Source organism: Sardina pilchardus, chromosome 13, assembly GCF_963854185.1.
Source record: "Sardina pilchardus chromosome 13, fSarPil1.1, whole genome shotgun sequence".
Taxonomy (NCBI): Eukaryota; Metazoa; Chordata; class Actinopteri; order Clupeiformes; family Clupeidae; genus Sardina; species Sardina pilchardus.
Window position 1 is genome coordinate 13,720,950 of NC_085006.1, and position 15,460 is coordinate 13,736,409.

The 15,460-nt window shown below is 38.8% G+C and overlaps 3 protein-coding genes across 4 annotated transcripts; 2 read left to right on the forward strand and 1 right to left on the reverse strand.

The window, feature by feature from the left end:
* The first annotated feature begins 297 nt into the window (after window positions 1–297).
* Window positions 298–3,880, forward strand: LOC134099748 (serine/arginine-rich splicing factor 1A). 2 transcript variants are annotated; one of them, XR_009941153.1, is made up of 5 exons: window positions 298–746; window positions 1,446–1,627; window positions 1,820–1,992; window positions 2,265–3,004; window positions 3,410–3,880. XR_009941153.1 is itself a non-coding variant. In XM_062552735.1 (4 exons), the coding sequence occupies exons 1-4, from the start codon at window positions 550–552 to the stop codon at window positions 2,457–2,459; spliced, it is 747 nt and encodes a 248-aa protein (XP_062408719.1). In that variant the 5' UTR covers window positions 298–549; the 3' UTR covers window positions 2,460–3,880. The 2 variants fall into 2 exon arrangements, 1 of the variants encoding a protein (XP_062408719.1); XM_062552735.1 differs by having other exon boundaries at window positions 2,265–3,880.
* Window positions 3,881–5,974: 2,094 nt separating this feature from the next.
* On the forward strand, window positions 5,975–10,368 carry LOC134099749 (T-cell surface glycoprotein CD3 epsilon chain-like). The gene is made up of 5 exons (XM_062552736.1): window positions 5,975–6,386; window positions 6,596–6,793; window positions 7,036–7,170; window positions 9,286–9,347; window positions 9,479–10,368. The coding sequence occupies exons 1-5, from the start codon at window positions 6,314–6,316 to the stop codon at window positions 9,539–9,541; spliced, it is 531 nt and encodes a 176-aa protein (XP_062408720.1). The 5' UTR covers window positions 5,975–6,313; the 3' UTR covers window positions 9,542–10,368.
* Window positions 10,369–10,940: 572 nt separating this feature from the next.
* LOC134100123 (T-cell surface glycoprotein CD3 delta chain-like) lies at window positions 10,941–14,937 on the reverse strand. The gene is made up of 6 exons (XM_062553190.1): window positions 14,813–14,937; window positions 13,901–13,976; window positions 13,153–13,377; window positions 12,845–12,985; window positions 12,464–12,516; window positions 10,941–12,324 (listed from the first exon to the last, which is right to left on the reverse strand). Exons 2-6 carry the CDS (start codon window positions 13,953–13,955, stop codon window positions 12,268–12,270), a joined length of 531 nt encoding a protein of 176 aa, XP_062409174.1. The 5' UTR covers window positions 13,956–13,976; window positions 14,813–14,937; the 3' UTR covers window positions 10,941–12,267.
* Between the last annotated feature and the right edge of the window lie 523 nt (window positions 14,938–15,460).

The following is a 15,460-nucleotide window of genomic DNA, read 5'->3' on the forward strand; positions in this document are numbered from 1 at the left end:
GAAATTATGTTGCATGCCAAGTAATGTAACGATACCATTATCTTTCTGCATTTCTAATTATGTGCATTAAAATTACATATCGCGCAAATGCGCATTTAAATCATACCCACGTAGCCTACTTTTATATCAGCATACATAAACACTTTCTAAGTCACAGTTCAAGGTCGTTTGTTTCTTGTTAGTCGTATAAACAAAGCCTATTAACCACCCGGACTATTTTATTCATCGGATGTATACTACAGGAGGTACTTCAGGTCAACATAAGGCTTATTTCCGGTGATCATTACATCCGCACTAACCAAGCGCGGTTCTTGACGTTCGGTTGTGTGTGGCCACGCTCTTCACTGAATCGGATAGCCCGATAGCTAGTTAGTGGAGTACCTTCCGCGAACAGATCGCCGCAGGTCCAAGGTTGTTTGCCGTGTTGGTGCTGCAACTCTAGTGTTCGGAGCTATCAAAGATCACTTTGCGGCCTTTGATAGGTTTTTATTTTGCGCATCAAATACAGTAATTGTATTCAACTGCTGAGAAAATATTGGCCTGTAAGCCATGTCTGGTGGCAGTAGCGTGATCCGAGGCCCAGCTGGGAACAACGACTGCCGAATTTATGTGGGGAACCTACCACCAGATATTCGCACAAAAGACGTCGAAGATGTGTTCTACAAATACGGTGCAATTCGAGATATCGACCTTAAAAATCGCAGAGGAGGACCTCCATTTGCCTTCGTCGAGTTTGAGGATCCAAGGTAAATGGGCTAATTTGCTGTAGTAACGTTAGCTAGCTATGTCTTGCGCGCTAATCTGTGTTGCTAGGCTAGGTTAGCTTTTTGGCTGTCTTGCTAGTCCGCGATGCTAACGTTAGCATTACCAGCTAATACATAAGATAACGTCTAACTATTGCGCCAACTTGTTTTAACTTGCATGATTAAGCCAACCTAATTGGACTTTATTAGTACCACAGAATCTTGTTTTAATGAAGAATTTTGAAATTAGATATGCAAATACACTGGAGTATATCCGCATGCGGTTAGCGTTTTTGCGTGGGATTGCTGTTGAGTTAGTTCCTTTGCGCGCGTGCATGATTAAAAGTTCGTCAACATTGGCCAGCTAGTAAGCTAATGTTTTGCTAGTTCAATTATGTTAAACATTAGCTAGTGTCCGTTGTTTGGTTTAACTTGGGTAATGTGTTTGAACCTTGTTTGCTGTTAACCGCCCCGTTTGAACATTGTGACTTAGTGTCACTTAAACACTGTCACTTTTAGTCATATTCCTACAATTAATGTGAATGAATGGCTGGCTACGCGTCTCCGTTAACGTTAGCTACTAGATTCCTAGTTGCAGTGTTGATACAAGTGCAATTGTTTACTTGATCTGAATCTTGCAGTGTAGACCTAATGTCTATCTCCACGTAGGAAAGTGCTCAGTTGTTCCTTGTATTCTTGCAGAGACGCTGAAGACGCTGTGTACGGACGAGATGGCTACGACTACGATGGTTACCGTCTTCGAGTGGAGTTTCCCAGGAGTGGAAGGGGAATGGGCAGAGGTGGATTTGGAGGGATGGGTGGGGCCCCCAGGGGGCGCTATGGACCCCCGTCCAGGCGTTCAGAATACAGAGTCATAGTTTCAGGTGAGTTACTTCCTCAGTTTCAGTTTCTACAGACCATTAATATGGTGTGATAACTAGTTTAGATAAGGATTGGGAAGAGACTATACAACACATGCTGATTGACTTCAGGATCTGTTCTTAAAGTGTTAAAAAGAAACGAGTAAAGTGTGGTCCCCCAGAAAGTACTACAAATCGGTGCTGTCTCTTCTACAGGGCTTCCCCCCAGTGGCAGCTGGCAGGACCTGAAGGATCACATGCGTGAAGCAGGTGATGTATGTTATGCTGATGTATTCCGCGATGGGACTGGTGTTGTGGAATTTGTGCGAAAAGAAGACATGACCTACGCCGTTCGAAAGCTGGACAACACTAAATTCCGCTCACACGAGGTAGGTCTGGCAGTTTGTCGCAATAGACTTGGGATGTGTGTCGTTAAGGTAAGCCGATTGCTTCAGAAGCGGTTGGACTTGTAGCCTTCCATGTTTTCTAATTGGACCACGCGCTGGTGTTAGACACGTACCAGCATGGAACGTCAGACGAACTATTGTCATAGGATGTCCCAAAACCACTGGTATGTTAAGAACCTGTATGGTAATCTGGGCTGCATAATATTTTTTTCCTTCCTGTGTCCTCAACCGTCAGTTTGTTTTCGTGTCCCCAGGGTGAAACTGCATATGTGCGAGTGAAGGTGGATGGCCCACGCAGCCCCAGCTATGGAAGGTCACGCTCCCGCAGTCGTAGCCGGAGCAGGAGCCGCAGTCGGAGCAGGAGCAAGAGCCGCAGCTACTCCCCACGCCGCGGCCGCGGGTCTCCCCAGTACTCCCCGCGCCATAGCCGATCCCGCTCCCGCTCCTGAACGCCTCCTGAGCGGAGCTGAGCACTGACGCTTTAGGTGGAGCCCTGTTGTCAAACCACCGCCTCCCGCCTCCTTCCCTTTTGTTTTAACCCACTTCATTTATTTTCAATGAGTCCATATTTTAATTTCCTTTTTGCTTTTTTGTTCCTCCCATCCTTCCCTTCCTCCCTCCCTCATATCCTCGATGGTTTTTGGTGGACATCTTGGTATGTTGTATCTCTGGTCCCATATCCTTCACCTAGTCCTCAGACCCTAATTGTCAGGCTCTGGTTCTATTTAAAGTGCGTTTTACCCGATTCAGCTTTATTTTCTTTTTTCTTTTTTTTTTAATAAAAGAAAATGGAAGTCTTTCTTATCCAGCAAGTTTCAAATATTAAGCTGTAATGAGTTCCACTGTTCTTGTGTCCCTTGGATTTGGTGGGTTGTCATTATTACAAATGTGGATTTTACTGTCTTCCTATAGATGTCTGACAAGATGGATTAAAAATCTTTGGAATAAAGGTTTTTTGGAGCACATCTCATTCATTAGGATAACCCAGTAGCAGGTAGATGTATTATGTGTAGGCAATAGTTTGAGTACATGTAACACAATAGGGAAAAGCTTTCTTTTGTCATTTAAGAATTTGTCTTGACTTAAATGTAAGGTAGGCTTTTGTGTGCTTTTTTTGTTTGTTTCTTTCATGACCATGGTAAATAACCATTGAGCATAAGTCTGACCTTAAACTAAGAAGTAATAGGAGAAGGTTTTTTTTTTCCCCTCCCCCTTGCTTGAAATTACTTGGTAGATTTTGATCGACAGTTTGATTACAAATGCTCTCAGTTCCACTTTTGGAAGTCTCGTAATTAAGCTTTATTATAGTTGCATGTTTTGAGAAATTTGAGGAAGAAAAGAATTGGGACAGACGTGATTCTAACTTGCCTCCTCTTTTTGGTTTTTGCTGGTATTAAAGGTTTGGAATGGAGGAGTGGCTCTGTGGATCCCAATCCGTGAAGCCGGATCGTTGGATCATATCAGAATCAGGATTAGCATAGGGAATGCTGGATGCATGGAGCGGGATCAATTTACCTGGGATCGTAGGATTGGAGCCCTCACCAGTAATGGAAATCTAGATCAAGCGACTTCTTGCAATTGGCAGTTTTTCTTCAACTCGATTAACACGTTAGATGGCACATGGTTGGAGGATATTTTTTTATTTTTATACAAGGGAAGCAGAGGATGAACTGAGAGGCGGGATCAGTTGCATTGGATGGAGTCAACATAAGTCTGGTAAATTGGGTTGGGGTCTGTCGTGGGTTTATTTTTCCTTTCCTTTTTTTTCCTGTTTTCTTTTTTCTTTCAGACAGCAGAATCTCAAAAATGGCTTAAGCATTTCCATTAAGGCCTTTTATTCCACCACAATAAAGTTTTTGAATTAAAGTGACCACTTTAGTTTTGTCTAGTTTGTATCAAGTGTGATTTTAAACTTGTGTTTTTCCTCCTCGTTAGTAACCAGAAATAATTAGTGAACTTTTGTTTAAAGTCCGCTTTAAACAAAAGGTGCCGCAAGGAATCTTCCCTCCTCTGATACTTCAATTTCTTGATGCAGATGCACTATTCCTTTCCTTATCCCTTCCTTTCTATGTAGGACTCTCGGCCATTGAAGATGATTGAGAAAATTATGCCGATTTAGATTGGTGAAGAGTTGTTGAACTTATACCACAACAGTACAGGCTTACCTCCAGCAGCGCAGAAGAAGCGTGCATGTAAAAGATGCCATGGCTACAGGGTTATGAGTGTAGCTGAGGAGGAACGCTGTTAAGTCTGTGGAGGGACAAACTTGCCAGTTGTGAGCCTTACTACTAAATGCTGAAAGCATGAATGGCAATTGGTATTGTGTTAAATTTTGAATTTGGATGTGATACCAGTAAGTAATTAGTGCTGAAGTGTGTACTCTCAGAAGAGCTAGAGCAACAGCTGACAGGGAGAGGCATGTATCAAAAACTGACTTAGAAATATGAGTTGAATGCTAAAGATGCTTTGATTAATGAGGTCTGTTGCTCCTTGTACCTGTCTGACCTCTGTTCACTGCTGGTCGACTGTTTTTTGTCTACAACACGTTCTATTCAAATAAAAAGGGTACTGATTAGGACATTAAAACATATCATTGAACAGTTGCAAAATGGCGGTCAGATCACAGAGCTCTCATAAATAGCTATGGACTTTGGTCTGAACATTGAGCTAACCTCTCTAAGCTGTCTTGCCAGGAGTCTAAAGGTTTACTTAATTTAGGCTATCCCTTGAGAATCAAGATGCTGGCATACATTGTTTGGAGGCGAATGTGTGTGCAATTATACACAGATTGTTTAGTGCCACCAAGTCATTGCCATATCTCACTGAAGAAAAGAGTTTGCAGTTTCGCTCTGTCTAGTTAAGTACAATATGTTCAAGGCTCACGTAATGCAACAATGTTTTATTGTAACTATTAACTAGAAATGATTCTATCACTATTTCAGGAGTAATGCTATAAACAGCTAAAAATAATAGCACATGAAATAGTAATTTCTCCCCTAATCAGATGTCTCATCTGGCACAAATCAGCTGCTCTGCAGTGGTACACAGGTCCACAGTTGATAGTTCATCAGGGCACACACACAAAGCTGCACCAAGGCTTTGAGGTAGATGTTAATACATTATATTGATAGACCCATATACCTGACAACCATGCAGAAGTTTTTAGACACGAGTCCGTCCGAAATGTGTTGAATCTGCAGGGTGTTCTGCAGACACATACTACACATGAAAGAGGCGAGAAGACCAACAGTTTACAACACAGTTCACAGGGATCACATGTGGCTATTTTGGAGGGAATTTGAGAGGCAGAACAGTGCTGGGACTGGACTCATGCTGAGGGACCTCACCTCACTTAGCTGCCTGCCCCTTTCATTTGGGACTCCTACAAATCATTGAGTGTTTTTTTTTTGTTTGTTTGTTTGTTTCAGATTGTTTGTGAAGCTGTTAATTTTATGTATTTAGATGATGAGAATGCATCATGACCTGATGGGACAGGCCTTTTTACAATAGCCTACAAGCATGGATGCAACATTTAAGTGAAGATTATTTGAGCTTTTGTAGTCTTCACAGTGTGAAATTGGTGGCCATGCACATAAAAGAATAACAAAAAGGATGTTGTCAATACATAGATTTCATGTTGTGATCAGGCATGTGCTCTGCAAGTAAATTGTACGCCTGTATGACATCCCTTCATGTCCACTAGATGGAGCAAAAGTACAGTAATGATAAGGCACATTCTCTATTGTGCAATATCTGAGAGATTGTAGCAAGCAACATATTAGACCTTTATCATTTTTAAGGGTCTCTGGTCTATGTCTATTTTTGTCTTGCTACATACAGGCAACTGCATCTATACCAAGCTTAGATCCAATACCACCAAGGATTCAAATGCACTGTTTTTTGGTTATTATCATAAAACTGATACAGAAACAAATGTATACAAATGCAAATGTAGATGCATTTGAGGTAATAATAAGAAAAAAAAGAGGCCACCCTAATACCATGGTTAGGTGCATTCTAAACCAATTTTTATTTGCAAATTAGTTTACTAAGTATGTGAGTAGCATGGCTCAATGCAGTATGCATCTATGACAGTCGGAACACTCAGAGACTGATACTGTCCCCTCCCACAGGAAGAAGAAGAAGAGGAGGAAGCAAAAGAGCCCATCAGTGTGAGAAGTTAATCTAGTGCTGAAGAATTTATTTCCGACCTTCTATGTTACTTAATGTAACGTAGTAAAATTGAAAAACTACTTGAAAACCTTTTTTTTGAAGAAGAATAACTTAGTCCATTGTGTTCAAAATGAGAAATCATATTTTCAGTCATATTTTCTTATTTTTCGCCATGGTTGGTGTCACAGCAGGAGAGTACAAAGGTACAAACCATTTTCAATATACTTATGTCTGTTCTTTTATTGTGCTTTATTATACTGTAAATTTGCATTATTCAAATAAGTTCTTTATTCATAATGACATTACAACAGTAAAGAATATGTGTACGTGTATTTTAATCATCCCTATTTTATGTCTTGTGTCATTTGTATTGTATGATGTTACAGCAAAGCGCTTTTTATATTTTTCCTAGGATCCGTGACTTTTTCTGGAATGCAAGTTATTGTCGAATGTCATGAAGGTGCTCGTGTAAAGATAGATAAAAGGGGAATCAACGAAACAACTTTCACAGAAAAATATCTAGATAGTAACCATGATGTATATTCCTGTGCTGCTGCTGATAGTACTGACAGTGCTGACCCAACATACAAATTCTACATCAAAGCTAAAGGTATCACATTGTGTTTTTAAGCATGTTGATAAAAGTTGATAAGCATGTTGATTAATGATTTTAGCATGTTGATAAAACTATAGAGTCATGGCAGAACCGTTTATAAGTTCATGCTTTCACAGTCACCTCTGAATAGTTTTTAAGTTGAATTGTTTGAGTTATTGTACTCAAATATCTAACAATGTGATTGTTCACAATGTGGCCAGATTAGATGTATGTCATTTTGAATTCCATCCCAACAGTGTGTGAGAATTGCTATGAACTAGATGGTTCCTACGTTGCGGCTGCCATCTGTGCCGATCTGCTGATCACTGGAGGCATCATCCTCCTCGTCTACGCTTATGGCCAGAGGAAGTCAGGCCCTGCACCCCCGAAACGTAAGGCCACAACCACAGACAAAACAAACATATCAGTGCAGACTCAGTTGTATTGGCCTGTATAGCCAGTGGCCACTCATGGTTCTTTCCCAGAAGGTAACATTTTGCGGTTGTAACAGTGTAATGCACAAAAGTGCAGTAGAGGTAATAATTGGGTAATACAGTGAAGTTTTCATAGATAACAACCATCTGTGCATTATAGTTTAGAGTGTGTGTGTGTGTGTGTGTGTGTGTGTGTGTGTGTGTGTGTGTGTGTGTGTGTGTGTGTGTGTGTGTGTGTGTGTGTGTGTGTGTGTGTGTGTGTGTGTGTGGGTGTGTGTATTACTTCACAACACACATTTGTTCTGTAGTATGTTCAAGTGATCTCATTGTCTCAGTTAATTGCTAAAGTAATTATTGAAGGAACTACACTGTTTTGCACATTAATCAGGGGTTGTGTCATGAAGGGCACAGGGTATATTTCTCCAAACTGCAAAGAGAATTGGGGTTTGCAAAAGCAAAACCAAGCCATGTGTTTTTACTCCTGAAATGTCAAAGGAATTTAAAGGACAAAGAATAAGAGAAGTTTGGTAATTCTTCATTTTAGCAAACATACGTTAATACGTAATGTGTATGTATTAGTGCTCAGTAAGGTAATTAAGTGTCATAACATAATTTATTTGGTCTTTATTAATCAATTTCATACTCAATGTGAATTATTCTTAGTAAATCCTGTAAGCAACTACATGGTCTTCATGTTATTAATAAGTGGATCAAAATAGAAAATGTAGGCCTATATAGCCTTCTAACATTCTCTTATGTTATTATGTTGTCACAAGTCACATAGTGGGGGGACTAAGTATTTGAGCTCAATGCAAATCAGTCTAATAGGCTAACTGAAATAAAAAACACCATGCCAATCTATGGTGAATGGTATGTGATGATGTTAGTTAAATAGTTTAATTCCAAAGGCCAAGGGAACTTTATCAGGATGCATAGTATCCTGGATCCACGAAGTGGCTGGCCTTTAAAAATAAAAACACATTTTAAAAATCCTCCTGCTCCTATGGGAATTTAACATTGGGGTCAAATATGCCCCCCTGTGTTTAAGGAAGAACATTTATTTATTTACGATACAGTCTTCAATCACAAAGAAAACTGGTTTGCTTAAAGGTTGGATTTTTACTCATTTCTTAATTAAGGCATTAAGATCAATTGTCAAAAGATGATATTCCTCTTTCTAGTCAACTCTTTTTAGTCAAATACTTAGTCCCCCCACTGTATGTAGAGAATTGAACGTCTACAAACTCTTTATTACAATATATACAAGGAACCCTTAGGTCAAGATCAACTGGTTGCTTGTTAAGGACTTACCAAGAATAAATTACCTATTGATTAAGAATATGACATTTTTCAGTAAAGAACTATTAAATGTGCAACTGTTCTTAATACAGACCTTGTTGAGCACTAATATGTAAATATTATGGTTATGGTCATGGGATTCGGCAGACGCTTTTGCCCAAAGCGACAAACAAATAAAAAGTTTAATAGTGAACTATTTGAAATGTTAGTCAGGCTACATTAAGGAGGATAGCAATAATAAACAACAATGCCAATTCAATCAATAGCCTAACGAAGAAAAAAATGAAAGTAAAGGAGAATAGTAAATAAACAATAATGTCCATTCAATCAATAATATAATAACAATAACAATGTCATGGTATGACTACATTAAAGAGAATAGCAATAGTAAACGACAATGCCAATTCAATTAGCCTACTGAAAATAAACAATATTTTATTATGCAAAGTATTAATGGCTAACATGTGTTCGCTGAAGTGTTAACATAAGTTCTGTGTCTGTTCTCAGAAACTTAATTTTAATTAATTTGCACAATGTTTTACTAAGTCAAGAAAGGACCTGCACACCTTGATAGGTTTTTTTGCAGGTGCAGCTTTTTAAAGGTTCAATATTATAAGAGGCAGGAAAAAGCGCAACACTGCTGCTTTAGAATCACCACTTTATTTGACTAGAATGACGTTTCGGCACTAGGCCTTCGGCACAATGTTTTACAAACATTTCAAATTGTCAAAATGCATGTGCCCTATGTCTGAAATTGTTTTTTTATGATCACAGCCACTAATGCACGGAACCCAACTGGCTCCGGTGGTCCGCCGGTGCCCAATCCAGACTATCAGGTAGCCTACTTTACATCATCATTTTACAGGGTTTGCTTTGTCCACATGCAATGAATGTAGCCTATATGTGATATGTTTAAAACTGACACTAAGGTATTGTGCAATGTGTTTGTCTTTTTCTTCTGTGGCAGCAACTCAGTGATTTCACCCGCAGCAAAGATACTTATGCTACAGTGCATAAAACTCATGGCTAAAGTGTCAAGGATCCCTCTCAAAGGAGCTGTCCATCAAGACAAGATGGAGAGAGTTTGACTGAGATCATCACAGTTGCTCCTTTTCTGTGAGAAACAATGGATTTGTACAGAGCCGGGAGGCGTCATTGCAAGATTTTTGTTTTGTATATCGAGAGAGATGTGCGCTCATTTGACTAGATTGTGTGCACAATTTAGAATATTTTGTGCTTGTTTTACTAAATTGTGGTCTCATTTTACATATTTGTGTGTTCAGTTTAGTAAATCGAATCAAAATGTGACCACAATTTATTAAAACAAGCTCAATACTTAGTTAAACGTGCCAAATTGAGAGCACAATCTAGTACAATGAGCGCACATTCTTGGATATACACACACACACAGGTATCTTGCAATAACACCCCCAGTGTAAACAAATTGTCAGATATAAGTTACTTATTTGTATCATTGATGGTGTGGACTATTATGGAGGTTTTGCAGTTTACAAAATATCCTGCTGTATTTCAGTGTGTTTTCTGTGTGTTTTTTTCTCATTTCCCACTAACACTTTTTCTTAAACAGTTGTATGTCACCTTTTCCTTTCACACTTTACATAGCTGTTTTGCCTAAACATTACCATGGACAGCAGGGGTTTAGAGTTTCACATATGATTAATAGGCTTTACTGCAGATGACGCTTATGAGACTAGTGGAAAAAACTAATTACAAAAACAAGACCTTTATCTTTGTCATACACGGTGGAAACAATGTCATCAGTTCGACAACAGCGTGGTGTTTTCTGTATTTCTCATCATTTTTATAATATGGAATAAACAATGCCTTGGTTCTTTACTTCCTTTGTGCTTCTTTTAAGGCACAGTTGAGACAAATTTGTTCCAACACAAATACTCACAGCGTTGTGTAATGATTCTAGAAATGTTCAACAAACCTGTCTCTCTATAATTGACAGGCATTCATTTACTTTCATTTAGAATTGAATTAGGGTTACATGCTGTACAACATTCATAAGTTGCCAGTTAGAGAAAACTCAAGAGGTCTATTAGTTGTGGTTTAATAGCTAAATGTGTCTGTGGTTTTGTGAGCGAGAGGGGCACGATGAAGCGAAAGAAGTGGTTCAACTCAACGTCTCGTATTCACCTTGAGCTCACAGCGTATGCGTGGGAGTGTGGAGCCCAGGGTGTACGCACACATACAATGAAAACTGCACAGGAAGTTGGTTGAGTGTTTGAAAGTGCATGCTTGCAATAATGTTGAGTATCAAAGGGGAACCTCAGTAAAGTCGAGCCGAGATGGAACTGGCGAAGCTAATCTGTGACACAAAATCACTTGTGTGTTCTCCTCTGCAAGGAAAATACAAAATATATCTGTGCAAATGGCAAAAAGATGAAGTCAGTGCAAGATGATGAGCTAAATGACTTTAATTCTCCAAGAGCAAATCTGACACACACATTAAACAGTGACGTGAACAAAGTTCCATAGAAGACACAACTGCAGGAAAATATTCAAGAATGTCATTACACAACATTCCTTTACATTGAGAGAAAAGCGAGACAGCTCCAATGTATTGAGTAATCTAAGGGAAGACATGACACATTATTGGATGTAACCCATGTAACTCAACAGGCGGGTAGAAATGTCTCCAATTGTAAATCCAATTACGTAAATCTTGGGCCACAATTTTCCCTTCCATTTTGCAAGCCATCAACTTTTAACAGGCAAGTCATATTTGCAAAGAATTCATAAAAGCTACTAAATCTAAGCTATAGAACTCTGATACATGTATGTGTCTTTATAAAAAAAATAAACATAATGAATGAATGACGTTCGTTTTTAGATAACATTATGTTATAACACAGCTTAGAAAATCTAAAAGATCTCATGTGTAATGCCATGCAATTAAAAGTACATTTTACTCATCAATAAATTAAGTATTAGACAGTACCTATGCACCGTTAATACAAAACAATGACAATATGTGTTGTACAACAGTATAAATGCACTCTGCACTCTTGTAACTTAATACATTTGAAATGCAGCCATACAAAACATGTAAATATGTGCTGCACACATGCAACTTAACATACAGCAAAATTAATAAATGTAGACGGAACAGACAGAATAAATTCAGCACGGAAACACCGTTTCATTCAGTTATTATGAGAAAAACAGTCAATTCATAGGCAGTAAATTGGATCCCACACTGTTACAAATATGAATTTGTGTTGAACAATATGTTGCTGTTGCAGTTACTGACAATATACAGTGTAAATGCACTCCTGTAATTTACTACAGTTGAAATACAGCCATACAGAACATGAAGATATGTGCGGAACAACAGAATAAAGGCGCTCGGCACTCTTGCAACTTAACAGCTAAATTAATAAATGCAGATGGAATAGATAGAATAAATGCATCATGGAAATGTTGTTTCACTCAGTTATTATGAGGAAAACAGTCAATTCATTAGACTGCAAGATTGCAAGATATACCTTATTGGAAGCATTGAGAAATGACCAAGAGAATGGCCTTTGAATATGTATGTACATATCAAATATCGCTTGAATTTTCCATGAAAGAGAAAGTAGGCTAATGTACCCCGGCGGACAGAGAGACTTTTCATACACGGTGTATGTGGATTGTTGGTGTTCAGTGAGATTGACTCCAGAGGATAAATTATATTGTTTGTCCTTTCTTCTGCGTTGACAATGTTTGGTTGAGGGAACCGAGGGCTCATCTTCTCCTTGTGTGGAGCACATCATAATCATCTCGTCCATGAGGGCCGAGTGGCTGAGAGAGCAAAGAAACAACACAAAAATAAACAGGTGAATATACAGACAGATGTGATCAAATGAAATAGAATGCAATAGAAAGTAAGAGAAAATGCAAATAGTAATCTGTGCAGTCCAAGTGAATCAATCTCCCGTACCTGATAAGTTTGATCATTCGAGATCAGGTTCCTTCGATCAGATTCTTTAGATGCTGAGACAGTAAGGATGGGAGAGAGTAAGTCATGTTACAAGAAAATACCTTTTGTTATGAAAAATAGCAACACTTCCAAATGATCCTTTGACCACAGAGATATACAGTATACTGTAGGGTGGCGTGTGTTCAAAAAGTGATCCTATCAGACCAGACACATTTTCACATTTGTTCTCATGCAAATAAGGGAACTCCATGTAAAGTCCAATTATTGTTTAATGTATGTTTTATGTCCTGTCTGTGTTTTCTGAATGCACCTTGAGTGTGGCAAAAGTTGATGATGGATAACTGACACCCCTGTTACTGTCTATGGCTGTTGTATACGCACCTTTGTTGCTCGGGAGGCTCGAGCCTTTGGACTGTGTGGAGATGAAGTACACAGCGACTCCGATGAGGACAGTGGCCACAACGTTGCCAACGACGATCCCTGCCAGGGCAGGTGCATCCAGCTGAATGCAGCTATCACAAGCTGCAAAGGATCACACAACTAATGAACTCGCACAATCATGCTATACACTAAATACGCCCTGCTGAAAATTGCAATGTGCTGTATACCTACTTTCAATCAGAAATTTTAAATAAAAATCTTTAGAATACATTCATCTGTTTTTATGTTGATTAAATCACAATACTCACTTCGGAATCTAACATGATATGTTCCCAGGCTGTCTGCCGCAACATCATCATCATCAACAGGGGTACTAAAACATTCGTATTCCCCAGATTTGTCATCCTGATATTCGAGACTTATAGTTGCCGTGTCATTATAATAGACCCCATTATGTTTCCAATGATTCCCTTTCGTACATGTAAGCTTTACTCCTTCTTTGTCTTTTTGTGCTGTGATGGAAAATGCTCCTCCTGTAAAACACACAACATTAGGACATCAGTGGTGCTGTCTCTCTTCACCAAGCTGTTAATGTCATAGCAATTTGTCATAATCATTTATACTTAAGAATTTTTCTAATTCTAGCTTTCATTCCAGCAGTCTGTTTTGAATACGGTGTAGCATAGAAGGGAGGGGTATGTATTTGTGCAGTTTTGCATCCCTTGTGTGCTTTTTTGATTAGAACATTGGATTTTCTTGTTTCAGCAAGGACGTATAACCAAAGCAGTAAACTTTATGAATGAGCAGTGATTAAAGCTAAAGAAAATCCATTTAGCTAAAAATGCAATATGTTCAAAAGTATATTCCAAGGGTAATAGCTAACACCACTGACTACTATTTCAGTGTTCCTAGACATAATTATTCTTTTCACTGAGGTAGATAGGCTGTTTATTCACTTGTTCACTGTTTGCATATATGTCCTGGCCTGCTCAGCTCTACACCCCTGGTTTTCATAAACATTTTCATGGCTCACAAGACAGATACAGCTGGTCTTACCTTCAGCTGTCCCAATCAGAAGAAGGACACCCAAAGAGAAAAAAATCACCCTCATTCTTTATTTCGGCCCCTTTTCCTGAAAATCAGCAGCACAAATATTATACAATTATTATATTGTTCACAGTTGCTCACAGCTGAGCAACCACTGGCTGAACAGCACACTGAGCTTAACAACAGGCACACACTAAAACAAGCCGCCATGTTCTCTGTCACCGTAGCCATTTTGTAGGGGAGTAAAGAAGACACCGTGGTGACATATTCATCAGCTGCGATTCACATGCATTCACATTATGCATGGCAAATATCCAAAACTAAATATTTATCTTTGATCACTTTTGTACAATTGTATCCAAACAATTGCCTGGCAATATCTACCTTGTTTACTTATTTGCATTGTTTACATTACATGTACTGCGGCATTTATCCTACGGTCAGAATACTGCATTTACATACAGCTCTCTAAATTCTTATTTTGCTCATCAGTACTATCAGGCTCACATGCTTGCTTATAAATTAGTTTTAGCTTAAATTAAACTGACACATAGGCATCTACTCATCATTGTGTCAAATGTTTCAACATTAGAAGACACTCCTAGACAGTTTCCGTATGTGGAAGCCATTTTACAAACATACAAGTTGGTTGATTATGAAATGACTTTGTTCCATAATATATACAACCTACAGAATATCAGCAATGCATCATACAAGTTTGTTCAATATATTTCAACATAGTTATTGAGTATTCTGAAATTATTACATAGGCTATGTTTTTTTTGTTTTTACATTAATCAATAGACAACCGATCTATCGAAATAATAGAAAACAACTTGATGTATATTATTTTATGGAACATTATGCCACATATACTATTTGTGTATATGTGTGTTTGTATAAACAACAAATAAAACTCACGTTTTGGTCCAGTGTGGGGTTGATGAAAGCGTGCTTGACTGGATGCTCCACAGAAGCTCCTGGTACTGCTGCTCTGACTCTGAGAGGAAGTGTATGCGGGTGGTGCCTCAGTGTGTGTGTGTGTGTGTGTGTGTGTGTGTGTGTGTGTGTGTGTGTGTGTGTGTGTGTGTGTGTGAAATGTGTCATCAAATGTCCATTTATATCTTCATCTCTTTGTGTGTGTGTGTGTGTGTGTGTGTGTGTGTGTGTGTGTGTGTGTGTGTGAAATTTGTCGTCATGTCATGTTTGTCTTTTTCAGTGAGCAGACAAGTTCCATGTCTTTATGCAGTGAACATTTACGCCTCTTGACGTGTTCACCTCTAACTGAGAGTAGGTGTTTTGAGTGACCTGACACACTTTTTCCACAGGAGTTTTTACATTTGATGACCACTTTTTGTTTAGCTGATAGTTAAATATGCTTTTGTTACAAGGTGATCATTTCACATGAGTGTTTTTACAAACACACACAATTATCCTCATTATGTGTTGAAGGACAAACCTTCAGAGTCTTCTGAGTTTAATCTTCATCTCAGTATGCTCTCTACTTCCCTGCCTAGTGACAGGTTGGTGACAAGGGCCTGGTAGTAAATTACTGGGTGCATTGCAGAT

Excerpts from the sequence above, each read along its gene's own strand:
- LOC134099748 (XM_062552735.1), top strand. The coding sequence starts at position 550 with ATGTCTGGTGGCAGTAGCGTGATCCGAGGCCCAGCTGGGAACAACGAC. Across the intron at positions 747-1,445 it reads GTCGAGTTTGAGGATCCAAG|AGACGCTGAAGACGCTGTGT; the intron begins GTAAATGGGCTA and ends GTATTCTTGCAG. Across the intron at positions 1,993-2,264 it reads CTAAATTCCGCTCACACGAG|GGTGAAACTGCATATGTGCG; the intron begins GTAGGTCTGGCA and ends TCGTGTCCCCAG.
- LOC134099749 (XM_062552736.1), top strand. The coding sequence starts at position 6,314 with ATGAGAAATCATATTTTCAGTCATATTTTCTTATTTTTCGCCATGGTT. Across the intron at positions 6,387-6,595 it reads CACAGCAGGAGAGTACAAAG|GATCCGTGACTTTTTCTGGA; the intron begins GTACAAACCATT and ends TATTTTTCCTAG. Across the intron at positions 6,794-7,035 it reads ATTCTACATCAAAGCTAAAG|TGTGTGAGAATTGCTATGAA; the intron begins GTATCACATTGT and ends CCATCCCAACAG.
- LOC134100123 (XM_062553190.1), bottom strand. The coding sequence starts at position 13,955 with ATGAGGGTGATTTTTTTCTCTTTGGGTGTCCTTCTTCTGATTGGGACA. Across the intron at positions 12,986-13,152 it reads ATATCATGTTAGATTCCGAA|CTTGTGATAGCTGCATTCAG; the intron begins GTGAGTATTGTG and ends GATCCTTTGCAG. Across the intron at positions 12,325-12,463 it reads CGAATGATCAAACTTATCAG|CCACTCGGCCCTCATGGACG; the intron begins GTACGGGAGATT and ends TTGCTCTCTCAG.